This window comes from Bos javanicus, chromosome 6, assembly GCF_032452875.1.
Source record: "Bos javanicus breed banteng chromosome 6, ARS-OSU_banteng_1.0, whole genome shotgun sequence".
Lineage (NCBI taxonomy): Eukaryota > Metazoa > Chordata > Mammalia > Artiodactyla > Bovidae > Bos > Bos javanicus.
Window position 1 is genome coordinate 89,357,845 of NC_083873.1, and position 18,751 is coordinate 89,376,595.

Here is an 18,751-nt window from a genome sequence, read left to right on the forward strand (position 1 = left end):
GGACACTACTGAGCACACACTCTTCTAGAAATGTTAACACATTTCATATTCATAGCAACTCTGTGAGGCAGACACTATCATTAGCTTGCTTTAACAGAGGAAGAGCAAAAGCAGGGACAGATTAAATAATTGACCATGATCCCATGGTCACATGGCAGGTAAATGTGCAGTTGAGATTTCAGCCTTGACAGCCTGATTGACAAACTCCCTCTGTTCCTGAGGCAGACCCTCTTCTTCCGCTCCCCAATCCTTCTCACAGCATCCACAGAACATCACACACATCCCCAAGGTCCTTACCTACTCTGGAGGGTCAACTTAGACCAACTACAGTTTAATCCAAAAAGGGATATTGAAACTGATGCTGAAAGTGAAAAGCCTTCAGTTACATAGAATTTGAAATGTAAGTACATTGATAGTTGATTCCCAGGAGGGAATCAGTCCAAAGAAATAGGCAAATTCAAACAACACAGAGTGAAATATACTAGTAATCTAGTATTTGTGTCCAAAGCCATATCTGTTTGCTGCTTAAAGTCAGGAATCTTAGGCACTAGCTTTCTGATCTTAAGATCTTTTCTGCCCACAGACAGGCCTAGGATAGGTGAAGGGACCTCCTGAGCCCAACATGGCCCTTAATAATACCTGATATCTGTGGTGGGTGAAAACACAGCCTTCTGTATAACAAAAAGTGGTGTTCTTGGAATCACTAAGTTCCAGAATTTCGAAGAAAAGACCGATAAGAGATTACAACACAGTATCCTAAAATAAACAGGGAATCAACCCATTTAATAGGTCCCTGGCCCTCACCCCCAGTCCATATCTCAAAAAAAAAAAAAAAAAAAAAAATGGCACTAGCATGATTTATTTTTGATCCTAGAACATCAGGAATTAGACAAAGGTTCTTACATATAAACTGAGATGACAGATGTTATTTTAAGCAGTGCATTTATTTCAGGGATTCATAAAATCTACAAAATGCAAATTAAAGAGAAAGAGGAAAGACAGACAAAACAAACAAATAAAGGCTGCCATTCTAGCCTCAACTCGTTCAATCTCCAAAATAGATGTGTCTTTGAAAGAAACTAACTCCCCCCTAAGCTGTGGTGCGTATACTATACTAGTCTAATCAGTCTGACAACTCTCGCTGACAACTAGGGGTGTCCGGCGCCCATGGCACACCCCTCTCGACCTTAGGTAGCCCCAGCCTGGCGGCGACTCATTCCCCTCCTGGGGATTTGGGCACAAAGAGGACACCCCGCGTGCGTGGATTCCCTGGGAGGCAGGCGGGGCCAAGCCTTCCTTCCGCACCGGGAATGACCCGCGCGTCCGGGAATTTCCCGGGCCCTGGGCTGCCAACTCCCGCCCCAACCATGGATAAAAGGGGTTCACCCGGCTCGGGGAGCCACAGAGCCCGCTCAGCCAGCGCTCCCGCCAGCCTTCCCGCAGCAGACACAGACCCTCCGAGCTGAGACCCATGGCCCGAGCCGCGACCGCCGCCGCCCCCCGGCTCCTCCGCACAGCGATGCTGCTCCTGCTCCTGGTGGCCGCCGGCCGGCGCGCAGCAGGTGAGACCCGGCGCCCGGGATCCCCTGGGCCGGACGGGGACGGGTGGGTACCCCTGGGGACAGCCCCTAACCCACTCTGTCCTTCCCGCAGGGGCGCCCGTGGTCAACGAACTGCGCTGCCATTGCCTGCAAACTTTGCAGGGGATTCACCTCAAAAACATCCAGAGCGTGAAGGTGACGCCCCCCGGCCCCCACTGCGGCCAAACCGAAGTCATGTAAGTAGAGCCACTGTTGTTGTCCTTATCACCCCTGTCGTCCGGATGCCCCAACCTAGACTTACAGCCCGACCTCCTGTCTCACGTGGATTCTCCCTTCTCTCTGCAGAGCCACTCTTAAGAATGGTCAGGAAGCTTGTCTCAACCCTGAAGCTCCCATGGTTAAGAAAATCATCAATAAGATGCTAAACAAGTAAGTCATGGATTTTATTCCTACTTGCAACTAGAGCCATTGCTCTCAAATACTGGCATCTACCTCCTGAAAATAGTATTTGATAAATCCACAGTTTAGTTGTAAGACTAAAACCCATTATTTCCCCATTAAATTTGATCTGCTCTAGTGTCCTGAGGCTATTTCCAGCTCCCTCTGTCCTGGTCCTCCTCTCCATCCCCATTCAAATGAGCCTGTATGTTCCTAAAAGATTCAGTAGGGCTTTCCTGGTGGCTCAGAAGGTTAAAAATTCACTTGCAATGCAGGCGACCCAGGTTCAACCCTTGGGTCAGGAAGATCCCCTGGAGAAGGGAATGGCTACCCACTCCAATCTTCTTGACTGGAGCATTCCATGGACAGAGGAGCCTGGTGGCCTACAGTCCATAGGGTCACAAAGAATCAGACACAACTGAGCGATTTCAAAAGATTAAGTAAATTTAACCAGAAATGGTAAAATGCTTCCAAACCATTAAAGAACAGATGTTGTTTACCTCCATTCCTCAATGGTTTCTACCTGAAAAATGGAGACCCAGGTTTTGGGCAACAGGGACCTCAGAAACTTAGCAGTGAAGAGCAGGACTTTGCAGTGAAAGCTCCCTGTCTAGGATGCCTGTGAAAGTTTTTTAATCCCTTTGAGCAGAAACCTTTTCTGAGTGCGGAGCTGGGCCAGGGTCTGCATGCAGAAGTCCCTCCAGCCTTGGGGCCTGTACAAGAAGAGTAGCTTTCCTCAGCACTCATAACCCTAACCCTTTTCTCATTGCAGGGGCAGCACCAACTGACCTAGAGGGAAGTAAGAAATTCATTAGTGACAGTTCCTGAAAAGTGGTCTCTGCTCATAGAGGAACTGAAAATGAAGAAGAGAATGGCTGGTTTCCAGGGACAACTAGAAAGGACTTGATGTGCTGGACTATTTTATATGAGTTCTATTTATTTATATACGTATTTATTTTTCAAAGCTGGTATTTTAGTCTTTTACATGTTAGTGTTTAAAGATGTGATTATGTTAAATCAAACATAACCCAGTCCTGATTGTTATTTAATATGAAGATGATGAGTTTTAAATGTTTTATTCCACTGATATTTATTGGAAGACCATAAAGTGCCAGGCTCTGTGAGAGAGGTGGAGGCAGTGAGTGGGAGAGGGGAATTTATACAATCAGACAGTGAAATCACTATTAGAATCAGGGAAAGTATGTGCATTTCTATTTCTTTACTTTTTAAAAAGAATGTCAGTTGTTATTTATTGAAATGATTTCATATTATGTGATCAACATTTTTATGTTGAAATTTCCCTTGGACATTTTATGTCTTGCTTGTAAGGCATAATGCCTTGTTTAATGTTTACTATGTGGTGTTTCTCTTTGTTTTGGAACAAAGAAGTTAAAACTACTGTTACATTTTTTAAATGACATGAAAATAAAAGTTTTGCAAAAAAAATAACATGATTAAGTTTTGTTTTATTCTTCTTGATCTTTAGTTCCTACTGGGTGCTCAAGGTATTATACACTCAGGCTTAGGTTGTGCCTAACTTTATGCCAACTCCAGGCTGTTATTCCCTTTTTTTCTCTAACTTGAGAAGGAATATTTGATATACTACCCTCCTCAACCACTTTGAGAATTCTAGTTTTATAAAAAGAAAATTGCTGTTTTTTTCACACTGACCAATTTGTTACTCAAAAGTAGTTCTTTATAAACTGTTGAATTTTTATTAGTATTTCAACAAGGGCTCCTATTAAATTGTTTTGATAAAATGGTTTTTCAAACAGCTATGCAATTCTTTTCCTTTTAATGAAGCTGGGAGAAAAAGAGAAAAGTAGATTATTCCTAAGAACAGGAGCAGTTTGTGTTGTTTAAAATGACAAAAATAATGGTCAGTAGAAATAAATACATAGTGTACAGTAAAATATATGACAAAAGTAGCACAAATGATAGGTAGGGAGATAAATAGATTTATAATACAATGTGTTATACAATATAATACATTGTTAGGGAAAGCTTTAAAGAAAATTGCAATGTGGCAAGAATATAGTAATTTTTAGGACAGCCAATAAAAAAAAAGCTAAATTTTAGATTTAAAAATCTAAAAAAAGGGAGAAAATGGAATAAAAGAAAACCTGTATAATACAAAAGGAGACAAAAATTAAGGAATAAAGGAACAAAACAACAGATGGCACAGGGAGAAATGGCTTCCTTTTGGAGGGATTTCTAATAATATAAGTAGAGCCTCTTGAAGGTGGGGTTTAATTCCAACCCTTTCACACACACCTGAGTTTGAGCTGGACTTAGTGACTTACTTCCAAAAAAGAGGTAAGGAAAAAGGAAAAACAATAAACTTACAATAGAGAATCTGTCACTTAACCAAGTGATTAAGTTTATTATCACCACTTGATATCACATGTACTCATATGACGTGATGAGAAGGACACTTCATCTTCATGATATTCTTACCCCAAATCAATAATCCCAGTGTAATCATCAGAAAATCATCCTAAAAATCCACATGGAGGAACATTCTACAAAATAACTTATCTTGCCTAGAAAATCCCATGGATGGAGGAGCCTGGTAGGCTACAGTCCATGGGGTTGCTAAGAGTCGGATACGACTGAGCGACTTCACTTTCTGAGCGACTTCACTTTCACTTTTCACTTTCATGCACTGGAGAAGGAAATGGCAACCCACTCCAGCATTCTTGCCTGGAGAATCCCAGGGATGGGGGAGCCTGGTGGGCTGCCGTCTATGGGGTCACACGGAGTTGGACACGACTGAAGTGATTTAGCATTTAGCATGCTATAAAACTGTCAAATTCATGAAAGACAAAACTGAGAATCTGTCACAGCTCTAAGGAGACAAAAGACACATGACTTAATGCCATGTGGTATGCTGGATTGGATCCAGGAATAGAAAAAAGACATTAATGGAAAGTGGTAAGACCCAAATGGAGGCTGGAGTTTAGTTAACAGCAATGTGCCAATGCTAATTTCTTACTTTTGACAAGTGATTATAAATATGTAGAATATCAACAAGAGGAGATACTGGGCCAAGGTCCACAGGAACTCCAAGTGCTATCTATACAAGTGTTTAGTAAATCTAAAATTATTCTGGGGCTTTCCTGGTGGCTCAGTGGTAAAGAACACGCTTACCAATGTAGGAGACGTGGTTTTGATCTCTGGTCCAAGAAGATCCCACATGCCGTGGAGCAAGTAAACCCATGTTCAACAATTACTGAGTCTGTGCTCTCCAGCCTGGGAACCACAACGACAAACCCTGTGCTGCAACTTCTGAAACCCGCTCACCATAGGGCCTGTGCTCCGAAACAAGAGAAGCCACTGCAAAGAAAAGCCCATGCACTGCAACTAGAGAGTAACCCCTTTCCCTGCAACTAGAGAAAAGCCTGAGCAGAAATGAAGACCCAGCAAAGCCAAAAACAAAAAAGTAAACTAACTTTGAAAATTATTCCAAATTGAAAGTCTATTTTTAAAAAGATAAGACATTAAATCCAAATATATTAGAAATTATAGTAAATTGAAATGAGATAAACATTCAAATTAAAAGTCAAAGACCATCAGACTGTGTAATTAAGACAAAAAGAATCAATGTTGCTTTAAAAAGGCACACTTTAAGCATTAGGACCCAGATCATTTGAAATGAAAAGAATTAAAGCATTATATCATGCAGAAAAACACTTGAAAGAAACTTGGCATGGATATACTGATGTATTAATTACTTATTAATTTATTATTAGTATAAATTATTGATATAATTGTTAATGGTTGACATATTGTGCATGCATGCTAAGTGACTTCTGTCATCTCTTTGCAACTCTTTGCAACCCTACAGACTTTAGCCCGCCAGGCTTCTCTGGGATTCTCCAGGTGAGAATACTGAAGTGGGTTGCCAGGCCCTCCTCCTGGGGATCTTCCTGACCCAGGAATTGAACTTACATCTCTTACTTCTTCTGCATTGGCAGGTCATAAAGAATGTATCAACAAATTTTAAAACCTTGAAAAGTTACAGAGGATATTCTCTGATCATCAAGATTTTTATGATGAGTATAACTTTCCTAGCTGAAATATGTAATAACATATTACTGTACGTGATATGCTTGCTGTGGTTTATAACTCATCTCTCAACTTCCTAAATTTTGCTTCCATAATACAGAAAGCATCAAAACAGGGTCATCATATAGCCAAGAGTGATAAAAAGTATTTCCACAGAGACATTTCCTCACTTCCTATATCTATTTCTTGACATATTCTTTGGTAATTTTGGCATTTCTGTATTTCTTTGGCTTATACATATGTGATGTATTTTAATTACCTCCACAAAAGTTTAAAAAACAATCTTAAAAAAAAACAGAAAGTCAAAGTTTACACTGAAATCTATTCTTTAGAAGACTTGGAATAATGCCCAAACTTAACATATTACTTGGTATTCAGAGATAATTGAAATGAATTTAAATATTCAGAGATTTTGCAATTGTCAGGCTGTCTTTCCGACAGGAACAGAAGGTAAGACTAACTCTATTGCAGAAGAAAGTACGCATGAAGAAGAACTTCATGTTTCAGCTTTTTCCACTACATATCTTCTGCAAAACTGACCACAAACTCTTGCATCAATACATTGTATGTGCTTTATAAATGCCCTTTGACTTAATATTTTTGACCTAAAACTGATAGATTGTCAGATATTTCTCCAGTAAAGATGGGTTTATTCAAGACCAGCAAAGAATTGCAATTTGAAGTCTGCAACCATGGCAAGCTCCATCCAAGTCCCCACGCGGTAAGGGAAGAAGAACATTTTTATAGAAAGGAACAAGAAGTTGGGAGGGCTACGGTAAACAAAATCCACGGATTTTCATGGACTGAGTCTTTGCAGGGAAAGGAGTCTTCTTCCTGTTGGGTTCAGTTCTTGTCCCAGAGTGTGAGAGCGCCCCCTTCTGGGCACTCTGTTCTATTTGGGTTTCTATGAAGTTTCTGCTTATTATTATTAATTATTGTTAGTTTTACAATATCTACCACCCCTCCTTTTCTGCACACACTGTGAATCTTAGGTTACCCTAGCCTTTCCTCCTCCCTATGGTAGACAGCTGATAAAGGTCACAATGTAGTCTGTGCAAGAAGGCTACAGAAACACCTTGAGGTGCATAGAGAGACTTCCCAACGGAGGTAACATCCGAACTGGGTCTTGATGGAGAAGCAGGATCCTATGAGCACACGGCCTCCAGTGTCCCAGCCCTGCCACCTCCTCCAGCCTCTTTTCCCCTCTTCCTGCTCGTAGAATGAGCTCTAAATGCAAGACACTTGCTCTCTCAGTACTCACATGCTCTTTTCAATAACCATGCCTTTGCCGCCTTGATCCTCTCCTGGAATGTTTTCCACCCCTCTGTGTTCCCCATTTACCTGGAAAGCCCCTTATTCCTAAGATTTGCATGAGTGAGCACTTCTTTCAGGAAAACTTGTCTGACAACTCTCATAAACCCTCTATAAGAGTTGCAGTAAGTCTCCCTTCTCACTCCCAATACCTTGGGAATGGTTTGCCATGGTAGCTTTTCTGAAACTTCTCTTTTTTACATTCATTTCGTACTGCATTGAGAGTTAGATGGTAGCAGAGTCTCTTATTCCTCTTTATATCCCCAGCACCAAACTTCATTCCCACCTTATAAAAGCTGAAAAAATAACCATTGAAAGTGAAGAAACAAATGGAGAAAGGCATTAAATTTGAGTTGAAACACCCTCCTTTTTCATAAGATAATTCTGGCAATAAGTAGAGTCAGTAACAAAAAACCTAATTCGAATTGGGTTAATCAAGAGAGACTCATCTGACCTATGAAACTAAAAGACTGATGAGTAGATGCAAAAAAGCTCAGTGATGCAGTTCAAAACTTCATAACAGTCTCACTCTGGATCAGGCTGCTTTTTTCTGTGCTGGCTTCATTTTAGGCACGCTCTTCTCAAGCACGGGCGAAGTTTTAAATTTCTGTTCTACTAGATATAACACAACAGGAATATTGCTTCCAACATCTTCATTCTTCTCCTCTCTGTGCCAGAATCATTCTACCCAAAGTAATCATTGCGGCAAGACAGGGTTGGCAATCCCAAGGCCAGCATGGGGAGAGCAGCAGAGCACAGACCATTCCTGAAGCTCCATCATCTGGGGATACAGCACCAACTCTGGACTTTTTTTTTTTTTTTGACTGTACCAAGCTTAAGTTGCTGCATGTGGGATCTAGTTCCCTGACCAGGTACTGAACCCAGGCCCCCTGCATTGGGAGCCCAGAGTGTTAACCACTGGACCACCAGGGAAGTCCCACAATTCTGGATTTTAAAGGCAGATTAGATAATGTCAATCAAATCTGCATAATGCTGTAAATATGGTAGCTCAAAATGACATTTAGCTACTAATTCTTTTAATATAGGGTTGGCTCTATACTTTTAAAACTGATGATTGCCTTAGTTGAAAGTTTGTGTATATACATTTCAGAATACTATTGCTTTTTATTTTTAAATTTTTTTCTTTTGTTTTTGGCCATGTTGTGAGGCTTGCAGAATCTTTTTTCCCCAACCAGTGATGGAACTCAGACCCTCCATAGTGAAAGGGTGGACCACTAGGGGGAATTCCCACATTATTGCATTTTAAATGATCTGAAAAATAATATAGTGCCATTAAGGATTAAATTTTGAGAATTGATATATTAAAGTAGAAAAAATCTTTTGCACTTTATTTTGTAAGAAATAAATGTTCATTAAGCAATGTTTATTAAGACAATATACAAAGTCTTAGGCATACAATTGAAGATAATTCTACAATACGATGGTGCTTCTTGATGTGGTTTATCCTTTTGGCTACTACAGTGCTTTGATTTTCTATTCATTCACCCCGAGTATTGGCTTATGCCAATACTTTGGTTTGGATCTGGAAAGCATTAGAGCAAACATTCTCTCGTTTCTTAAGTTATAAAGAGAATAAATGTCTGGGTAGTCTGCAATTAATGCTGAAGGCAAAATATTTTAGATAATAAAATATGACAAAGTGCTCAAACAAAGTCAGTAGAAAACTGTGATCCTTATTTCAGCAAATAAGAGCTGATGGTATTGCTCAGTTCGCTTCTGGGAAACTCTCAGGGTGGAGTCATTATTCCTGACCTGATTTTTGAGTTGAAGTCCACTGATTTGGAAAATCAAATCACTAGATGAATAGATATGGATTTTATTAAATTCAAGTATATAATATTCATGACACAAAAACTCTTGTTGTCAGTGAAATAAAACACCGGAGACTCTTGAGCAGTTGGCTATTTTCAAGTTTTAGGAAAGGTGAAGTTGAACTATTCAACCATGAGAATAACAAAACAAGACTGCTCCTCTGAAGTTAACTGTCATTTGTTTCAGGAAAAATAAATAATTTTTTATTGTGGAGTGGCTAAAGCTACACTGCCTGAAGTTCAAATTCTGAATTATCTTAACTCTGAGATCTTGGCAACTTATTAATAGTTTCCCTGTGGGGGAAAAATTGTGAAGAAAATAACTGGTGACTATTTCATAAGGCAGTTAAGACTAAGTGGGTTTTACATATGTGCAAAAGACTTAGAATATTGCCTATTACATCAAAGTGTTATTTATGATAGCACTTCGTGTTTACTTAGCATCTCATAAACACATAAAACATGTCAGATACTAGGATGTTGAAGAAAAAAGGAAAGATCTGCAAAAGTTTGTTTCTTGAACAGAAGTTTAAAAGTCTTAATAACAATCTCTTCATGTTTTCTGTCCTTTATACTTGTTCTATAATAAGCAGATATACATTTTAATCAGAAAAAGAAAATCAAATTTTTTAACTTTTAAAGAATATCTGTTATGTCTCTGAGCCACTGATTATCTCAAGAAAACATAATATAGTTGACCCTTGAAAACATGGGGGTTAGAGGTGCAGTTGAAAATCCAAGTATAAGTTTTGACTCTCCAAAAACTTAACTACTTATCACCTACTGTTGACTGGAAGTCTTACCAATGGCACAAACAGTCAATTAATACATATTTCATTTAGTCACTAAATTGTGTCTGACTCTTGCGACCTCATGGACTGTAGCCCACCAGGCTCCTCATCTGTGGGGATTTTCCAGGGAAGAACACTGGAGTGGGTGGCTATTTCCTTCTCCAGGGGATCTTCCCAACTCAGAGAGAGAACCAGAGTCTCCTGTGTTGGCAGGAGGACTCTTTATACTGCTGAGTCACCAGAGAAGCCCATTTGTGTTATATACTTTATTCTTAAAATAAAGTAACCTACAGTAAAGAAAATTAGGGCACTTTTATTAGGAAAATTTTAACAATGAGAAAATACATTTATATTACTGTACTGTATTTATTGATACTTTAAGTTTGTCATATGTTTATAAGATGAATCATGTCAGTATCTCCATCAACATTGTCTTATTTAATACAAAACACTGTAGATGTTATATGTACTAATAACATGACTCATCAAAAATGAAAAATAATGTAAAATTCATATTTAATTACAGATATAAAGATTAATGCATTGATAACAAGGAAGCAATATGATTGCTTTGTGGTAGCTTAATTGATACAATTGCTTCACAGTAGCTTAGCCTATATTCTAACGAATGAACCATTATAAAAACCTTATGGCCAACAGTATTACAGTCATATTCATAACATAGTATTAGAAACATGGTTACATTTAAAAAAAAATTTACCTGTGATGATAGTTTCTCCAATTGTGAAATAGAGAGGCATACTGTATGGTTAATGTAATAAAAGCAAAGTTATAAAACAGGAAGAAAGCTAACATATTAATTTTATATTAAGTATCACTCACCTTATGCCCACATAAGAACAGACCAGTATTTACATGGATTCTATCCATTCATGACATAGCAACTTTTTCCTGTTTTTTTTTTTTTTGACATTTCTAGGCTATGTGGTTAGTCTGCAAGTTTGTTTTTTTTTTTTTCAAATTGCCACAAATCTCCCAAATTTTTTCCAATATGTTTATTGAAACAAGTCTGTGTATAAGTGGACCTATGCAGTTTGAGCCCATGTTATCCAAGTGTTAAGTATTGCTGTTGTTCAGTTGCTGTCATGTCTGACTCTTGCAACCCCATGGACTGCAGCATGCCACCCTTCCCTGTCCTTCAGTATCTCTCAGAGTTTGTGCAAACTCATGTTCATTGAGTCAAGTGTCAAGTATATTTCCAATTAAGAATTCCAGAAAAATAAAAATAACAACAGTATCTAAGCAAATTCTCAATTATTGCTGAGTTACTCATATTTTATAAGCTTTAGGTCATCTTTCATTCCCTACTCTTTTTTTAAAAGTTAAATTTCCTGTTATCTCAGGACTATACTGACAAAAAAATGTAAAGACAAATCTTTATTATAGTCTAGTTATTCTTAATCTTTTCTAATAATCAAAATGAGACATCTTCACTTTTATTCACATTTTGTAGTTGAAATGACTAAAACTAGAATTATAAGATTACTCAACAAACTAGATAACAAAAATTGTACCCTGTTTTCTCTTAAGAAAAAATATGCAAACATTTTATGTTGGAACAGTTTTTGTTTTTATTTTGTTTTTTTCTTTCTTTAATAATTATTTTCTCTTTGTGCAAAGATTTTATCTTCAGATTAATTTCAGCTTAGTAATATGGAAAAAAACAATTTCTATTTTAGTTTTAAAAAATTATTTATAGCATTTAATATGTACAGGTGTTTTCCAATGCTAATACATTTATTCATGGTAACAGCCGGTTGAAGTAGATATACAGTTCATCTCTATTTTACAGATGAGAAACTAAGGCACGGACAATTAAATGCCATGGATCAATATTTCTGAGAGCTGAAATTCCTACTTTGCAACCTGTAACAGAGGCCTGCTCTGTGTCTTTACCCACCCTTCCAAACTCCCCTCCCCTTTCTTGCTTACCACTGGGTGTCCCCATACTTTTAACAGATCTGCATCCAGAATCACACCTAAACCATCTGAAACCTACCTGAGCATAATCCAACAAAGGACATTAAAACTAAGGGTGAAAAATATACTACACAATTATGACGTCTTCAATCAACTGCTTGAAGTGTCTTTTTAGAAATCAGTACAAATAAAATAGGACAACAATTATTTCTTTGGAAGGAAATCAAATCACTGGAAGCAGAAAAGTCCATATAAGATGAAGATAAAATGAGATTTGTGACCATCAAACAAGTAAATGGTATGACATTCATGATATTAGCTCTTAGATACTTCACAGGAACACCTGTTTTTTTGGTTAGAAGAGTGAAGGGTGCTACTCTCACTGCTGGCACTAGGCATTCCTCGCCCCCCCAAACCCACACTCCAATTCCTGTGACTTATTTTGTTCTTGGACAAAACTAGAAACTGGACCGGGACACACCTTTCCCTCCCTGGAATAGGTCCAAATGACCACTTGTCCCTTAGTTCACGGATCAGTCAACACACTGTACGCAAAAAAAAGCTGGTATTCGTGAATCTACTCGAGCTCTGGAAGTTCCAGAATTTCACCAGGGAAGGAAGCTATGTAGGATTGCGACACTTTAGTTGCAATGTAAACACAAAATTAAACTTTTGATACTGGTCATCCTCTCACTACTGCGGGGATAATATGACATGAAGTGTGATTTATTTGTGCTCGTAAAATACCGGGAAGTAAGAGAACATTCTCATGCATAGTTTGACATGACATGTGCTTTAAGAGTGTATTTATGCAGACGTGGATAAAATCATCAAGTCCCAAAATACTTAAGTGTAAGTAACACGTGGAAAATCAGTTCTCTCTGCGGCCCTCCTCCCTGGCCTTAATTCCCTCAATCTTAATAACTAACGTTTGTCATGATGCCTGTCTCCTCTAAGACGTGACAACACTTCTTGCAAGGCGACTCACCCTCCGGTGGGGATTTGGGTAAGGGGATGACTCCCCGAGTGCGCAGATAACGCGTGAGGCGGGCGGGGCCGCGCCTTCCTTCCGGACCGGGAATTTCCCTGTCCCCGAGGCTGGCAACTCCCATCCGATCAGGATAAAAGGGGTTCGCTAGACTCAAGGAGCCACAGAGCCCGCTCAGCCAGCGCTCCCGCCAGCCTTCCCGCAGCAGACACAGACCCTCCGAGCTGAGACTCATGGCCCGAGCCGCGACCGCCGCCGCCCCCCGGCTCCTCCGCGCAGCGATGCTGCTCCTGCTCCTGGTGGCCGCCGGCCGGCGCGCAGCAGGTGAGACCCGGAGCCCGGGATCCCCCTGGGCCGGACGGGGACGGGTGGGTACCCATGGGGACAGCCCCTAACCCACTCTGTCCTTCCCGCAGGGGCGCCCGTGGTCAACGAACTGCGCTGCCAGTGCCTGCAGACCTTGCAGGGGATTCACCCCAAGAACATCCAGAGCGTGAAGGTGACAACCCCCGGCCCCCACTGCGACCAAACCGAAGTCATGTAAGTGGCACTTCTGTTGCTGTCCTCGTCATCACCACCCACCGTGCCGATGCCCCCACCCCGACCCCCAAATGTACCCCCCACCTCACGTAGATTCTTCTTCTCTCTGCAGAGCCACTCTCAAGACTGGTCAGGAAGTGTGTCTCAACCCCACCGCCCCCATGGTTAAGAAAATCATCGATAACATGCTAAACAAGTGAGTTGTGGTTTTTATTCATCGTGTGACTATAGTCATTCTGCCTGCCGAAAGTTATGTCAGAGAAACCTAGGATTTAGCTGAAGAAATGAAAAAAAATCAATATTTCAGAATTAAATTTGCCATTAAGGTCATTAATCCGCTCTGGTGTCAAAAGGACACTTCCAGTGCCTCATGGCCTCCTCGCTCTTTGAGTGTGGTAAATGTATGTTTCTAAAAGATGAAGCCCCAGGGACTGAATCCCGGTCCCCTGTATTGTAGGCAGATTCTTTACCATCTGAGCCACCAAGGAAGCCCAAAAGGTGAAGCAGAGTTAGCCAGTGATGCTAAAATGCTTCCTATCTGTTAAGGAACAAATACTGTTTACCTCAAGTTTTACATGGGCTTCAGACCTGAGAGGTAAAACTCTTGGGTTTGGGTCATATGGAGCTCAGGCTTGGGGGTGAAGCCAGGGACTTTTCAGGGAACGCCCCTTCCCCTGTCCTCTGCCAACACAGAGCAAGTCTAGGTTCCACCCTTTATTATTCCTGTAACCCCAGGGAAAGTACTTAATCTCTTTAAGTCTCAATAACATGGGGAATAATAGTAATAGGTATTTAGCGGAGTTTGCCATGAGGCTTAAGTGATGTCATGCATGTACTTTTTTTTAGCTCAAGGTGGCATTATATTCTCGCTTTTTGAAAATAGTAAGATTGCTACCACAGACTCCATGTTCCTAATTAAATAGCATTTAGGAGCCTGGCATTTTCTGTCATACAGTGCAGCAATGGTCTAGGTAGCAACCACATAGTGCAGGGCTGTGAGGTTTTGGGGGTCCTACTAACAGTAACCATTTTCTCATCGCAGGGCTAGTGCCAACTGATCAAGAGAGATGGAACGAGCTTCTTGATACTCCAGCAGCCTCAGTGGAAGTGAAGTAAAAGAAGAAAAACAAATGGTTCCCGGGGCCATCTGGACTGTGTTTAATGTATTTTGCTGTGTCTTATGAGAGTTCTATTTATTTACATCTGTATTTATTTATTTATGTTTCAAAGCCTGTGTATTGATATTCTAATATTTAAAGGTGTGAATGTGTTTGGCGGTTCTTGGTACTGTTCGTTTCAAAGTTTATTTTTATGTTAACTTAAAGTTAGTTCAATCCTGACTGTTATTTAATTTGAAGATGGTGTGTTTTAAGTGTTCTTCACTTATTAAACTATTTTTGGGGAGAGGGTATTCCACACTGTACTATCCACTATAGTAAAGGCTAGAGACAGTAGTGGAGGGTTCAAGCAAACAGATAGGTCACGATCACTGTTAATGTAGGGAATGTATGTATACATTTACTTTTTGTAGAGAAGATTGTCAGTTGTTATTTATTGAAACATTTCACTGTCTGTAGTCAACATTTCTGATGTTGAACCTTTACAAATGACAATGATCTAAATATCCCTTGGACATTTTATGTCTTCCTTGTAAGGCATAATGCCTTGTTTAGTGTGAGTTATCTAAATGTTTCTCTATGTCTTGGAATAGAGAAGTTTAAGTATTTATTAATGTATTTTTATTAATAACATGAAAATAAAGCTTTCTACACAAATTTCTTGCTTAAGTTTCCTTTTTATTTCTTGACCACTTTTATCCTCCCTCTTGAATACCCAGCACTTGGGTTTTCTATTGCTGTTGTAACAAATTATTACAAATTCAGTAGTTTAAAAGAATATACTTATTCTTTTACAATTCTGGAAGTCAGAAGACCAAAATTAGTTCCACTGGACTAAGGTCAAGTTGTCTGCATTGCTGCCTCATTCTGGAGGCACTAGGGGAAAATCCATCGCCTTGGTCTTTTTAGCTTCCAGAGGTCATCTATGTTTCATAGCTTATGATCATCTTCCTGTATCTTAAAGCCATCAACATGGCCTCCCACTAAATGTGTCTCTTTGTTGGTTATTTTTAATAAGCAGAAGATTCAGAAATGTGTTTTTTGTTTTTTGTAACCTCTATCTTAACTGCCTAAAAGAATTTAGATAAAAAACCTTTTTTCAGAATAGACTTAGAAGAGATCTCTGCAAAGAATATGGGCCAGGGGTGGTGAGGCAAACTCTAAGCAGGATCTAAAAATCAGAGTTCACTTCGTGCCCCATTATCTCTGCATGGTGCAACAAATATTATCAAACATTGGCTTTTCTATTCCCAGGTAAATTGCTTCTCTCCCCAAAAGCCCCATAACCATTACTCCCAACATCTTTTGTCTTTAGCTTAGGATGGTATTTAAAGTGAGGGCTTTGGCTATTTTGGTGAGTTACTCAGTTTTCCTGGGTCTCTCCCATGTAGATATATTATTAAACTTTTGTTTGATTTACTCCTGCTAATCTGTCTCATGTCAATTTAACTATTAAACTAGTCAGAAAAACTTAGAGAGAGGAGCATTTCTTTCTCTGAGATGTTTTCTTTTGGTCCTTCTGCTCTGCCGCATTACCTTCTGTCTGATTCTGACTTCTCCTACTTCCTTTTTTATGAGAATCTTTGTGAATTATATCAGGCCACCCAGGATAAAGCAAGACAATCTTTCCTTGCAAGACCCTTAATCCCATCTGCAAAGTTCCTTTTGCAATGTAAGGTAACATACTCACGGGTTCTGGTAGTACAAGGTTATCTTTGGTAGTGGTGGTGGTTTAGTTACTAAGTCATGTCTGACTTTTGTGACCCCATGGAGCCTACCAGGCTCCTCTGTTCATGGAATTTTCCAGGCAAGAATACTGGAGTGGGTTGCCATTTCCTTCTCCAGGTAATCTTCCGGACCCAGGGATCAAACACACATCTCCTGTACTGCAAGTGGATTCTTTACCACTTGTGCCACCTGGGAAGCCCTACATATACTGTTGCTTCGGTATTTAGCTCCGGATAGTCTCCTTTTAGAGTCACAGTGAAAGATAGAAAATTTGCTTGGTTCCTGAGAATATAAGGGTGATGATTTTTATCAAAAAGAGAGATACAGTACATGCCAAGGTGTCTTGAAGCAAAATTTTTTTCTTCTTAAACATATTGACATTTAAACAAAAGCTCTGCTATACTTTTTATGTAGTCTGGGGTCTGTTATGCCTACTAAACATGTAAATGATTACAATGGCTATAAATTGTCTTATGCAGATCATAAGTATGTTCTCTATGTCTGCATCTCCATTGCTGCCCTCAAATATGTTCATCAGTACCATCTTTCTAGATTCCATATATATACACATTAATATACTACATTAGTTTTTCTCTTTCTGACTGACTTCACTCTGTATAACAGGCTTCAGGTTCATCCACCTCCTTATACAGTGGGGGAAGGAGAGAGTGGGACACATTGAGAGAGTATCATTAAAACATATATATTTCCATGTGTAAAATAGATCATTTCAGTTTAGTTGCTCAGTCTTGTCCGACTCTTTGTAACCCCATGGACTGCAGCACGCCAGGCTTCCCTGTCCATCACCAACTCCCGGAGCTTGCTCATATTCCTGTCCATCAAGTCAGTGATGTCATCCAACTATCTCATTCTCTGTCATCCCCTTTTCCTCCTGCCTTCAATCTTTCCCAGCATCAGGGTCCTTTCCAGTGAGTCAGTTCTTCGCATCAAAGTATTGGAGTATTGGAGTATGCTGGAGTATTGCTTCAGCATCAGTCTTTCCAATGATACCCAGTGGGAATTTGCAAACCAGATGCTCTGTGACTACCTAGAGGGGTGAGGTGTGGTGGGAAATGAGAGGGAGTTTCAAGAATGAGGGGACATATGTATACCTATGGCTGATTAGGGTTGATGTATGGCAGAAACGAACCAATATTGTAAAGCAATTATGCTCCAATTAAAAACAAATAAATTTAAAAAAACCATAGGTATGTTAACTAGGAAAAATGTTCAGCAAAATTTCCTCTCTTCTGTTCCCCCTTAGATGGAAATCTTTGAACTCCAACACGGTGTTGCTAAAGGTTCAACTTCCAGCACAGTTTACAAACCGTTGGGTAGGAATTGGCTAAATGAGAGCAGACTCTCGGGTAAGGATTGAAGAGCAAGTATGCACTGGGGAGATGCAGGGAAATGTATATAAACAGTGTTGAAATGGAAACACCACCAGTAAAGGGGCACAGTTAATAGAAGACCTTATAATAAATCAGTTTAATCTGCCATGGGTCAGTGTTCCAGGTAAGAGACATGGACAGACCAGTTCTTCCAGTTTCTGGGTAGATTATAACACAGTTCACCCTGCTGCTAAGTCCATATGAAACTGAACTGATCTGGATCTGGGGTGTGTTTTGTTTGTAAAATAAATGCAATTACCATGGATTTTCAGAGTTTAGTGAAAATTTAGTGATTAGTAAGCAAATTTACAATAAAAAAACTATCAACATTTTGTTGTAGAGGAGGATGGGTTGGAAGTTTGGAGTCAGCAGATGCAAACCATTATAATAGAATGGATAAACAACAAGGTCCTACAGGGAACTATATTCAATATTCTGTGTTAAACTGTAACAGAAAAGAATTTTAGAAAGAATGTATATGTATGTATAACTGAATCACTTTGCTGTCTAGCAGAACTTAACACATTATAAATTAAAAATAAATAAATAAAATTCAAAATATAAAAATAAAATTTTGTTTTGCATTAGTCAGAAAATTTGCTTTGAGATGATTTCTTTATTTTCAGAGGACTAGATTGGAAACAAAGGTTAGGTAGATTATCTGTTGAATTATTTGACTAAATTTTACTTCCTTACTTTTGTGACCTAAATTTTATACACTTAATGACTTTCATTCTAACATTCTCATCTTTATTTTTCTACCTAAGCTCATGTGAGTATTCACCTTATCACCTCCTAGACACACCGGGAAATGTTAGACTTGTATTACCATCGATTATGGTCTTCTGTTTGCATGATGCTATAGGAAGCCTGCACACAATTTGTAGTTTAAATGCAAGTCCTGGTGCAGACATGCTCAATTCAGAGATCAGACTCTTACTAGCTATGTGACCTTGAGCACATTACTTAACTGCTTAGAGTTAAGTATGTATCAGATCATTCTCATGTATCAGATCACTTTTTGGTTCTCTGAAAACACCATTTCTGTTTTGGCTCAGGGTCTT

General features: G+C 39.4%; 2 protein-coding genes across 3 annotated transcripts; both read left to right on the forward strand.

Moving 5' to 3' along the window:
- The first annotated feature begins 1,382 nt into the window (after window positions 1-1,382).
- LOC133249700 (growth-regulated protein homolog beta-like) lies at window positions 1,383-14,975 on the forward strand. Of its 2 annotated transcripts, none has more exons than XM_061420462.1 (4): window positions 1,383-1,562; window positions 1,654-1,777; window positions 1,887-1,970; window positions 2,752-3,428. In XM_061420462.1, the coding sequence occupies exons 1-4, from the start codon at window positions 1,472-1,474 to the stop codon at window positions 2,765-2,767; spliced, it is 315 nt and encodes a 104-aa protein (XP_061276446.1). In that variant the 5' UTR covers window positions 1,383-1,471; the 3' UTR covers window positions 2,768-3,428. The 2 variants fall into 2 exon arrangements, with proteins under 2 accessions (XP_061276446.1, XP_061276447.1); XM_061420463.1 differs by lacking the exon at window positions 2,752-3,428 and adding an exon at window positions 14,493-14,975 and having other exon boundaries at window positions 1,388-1,562.
- Window positions 12,873-14,975, forward strand: LOC133249699 (growth-regulated protein homolog beta). Its single transcript, XM_061420461.1, has 4 exons — window positions 12,873-13,234; window positions 13,327-13,450; window positions 13,563-13,646; window positions 14,493-14,975. Exons 1-4 carry the CDS (start codon window positions 13,144-13,146, stop codon window positions 14,506-14,508), a joined length of 315 nt encoding a protein of 104 aa, XP_061276445.1. The 5' UTR covers window positions 12,873-13,143; the 3' UTR covers window positions 14,509-14,975.
- Window positions 14,976-18,751: the final 3,776 nt, after the last annotated feature.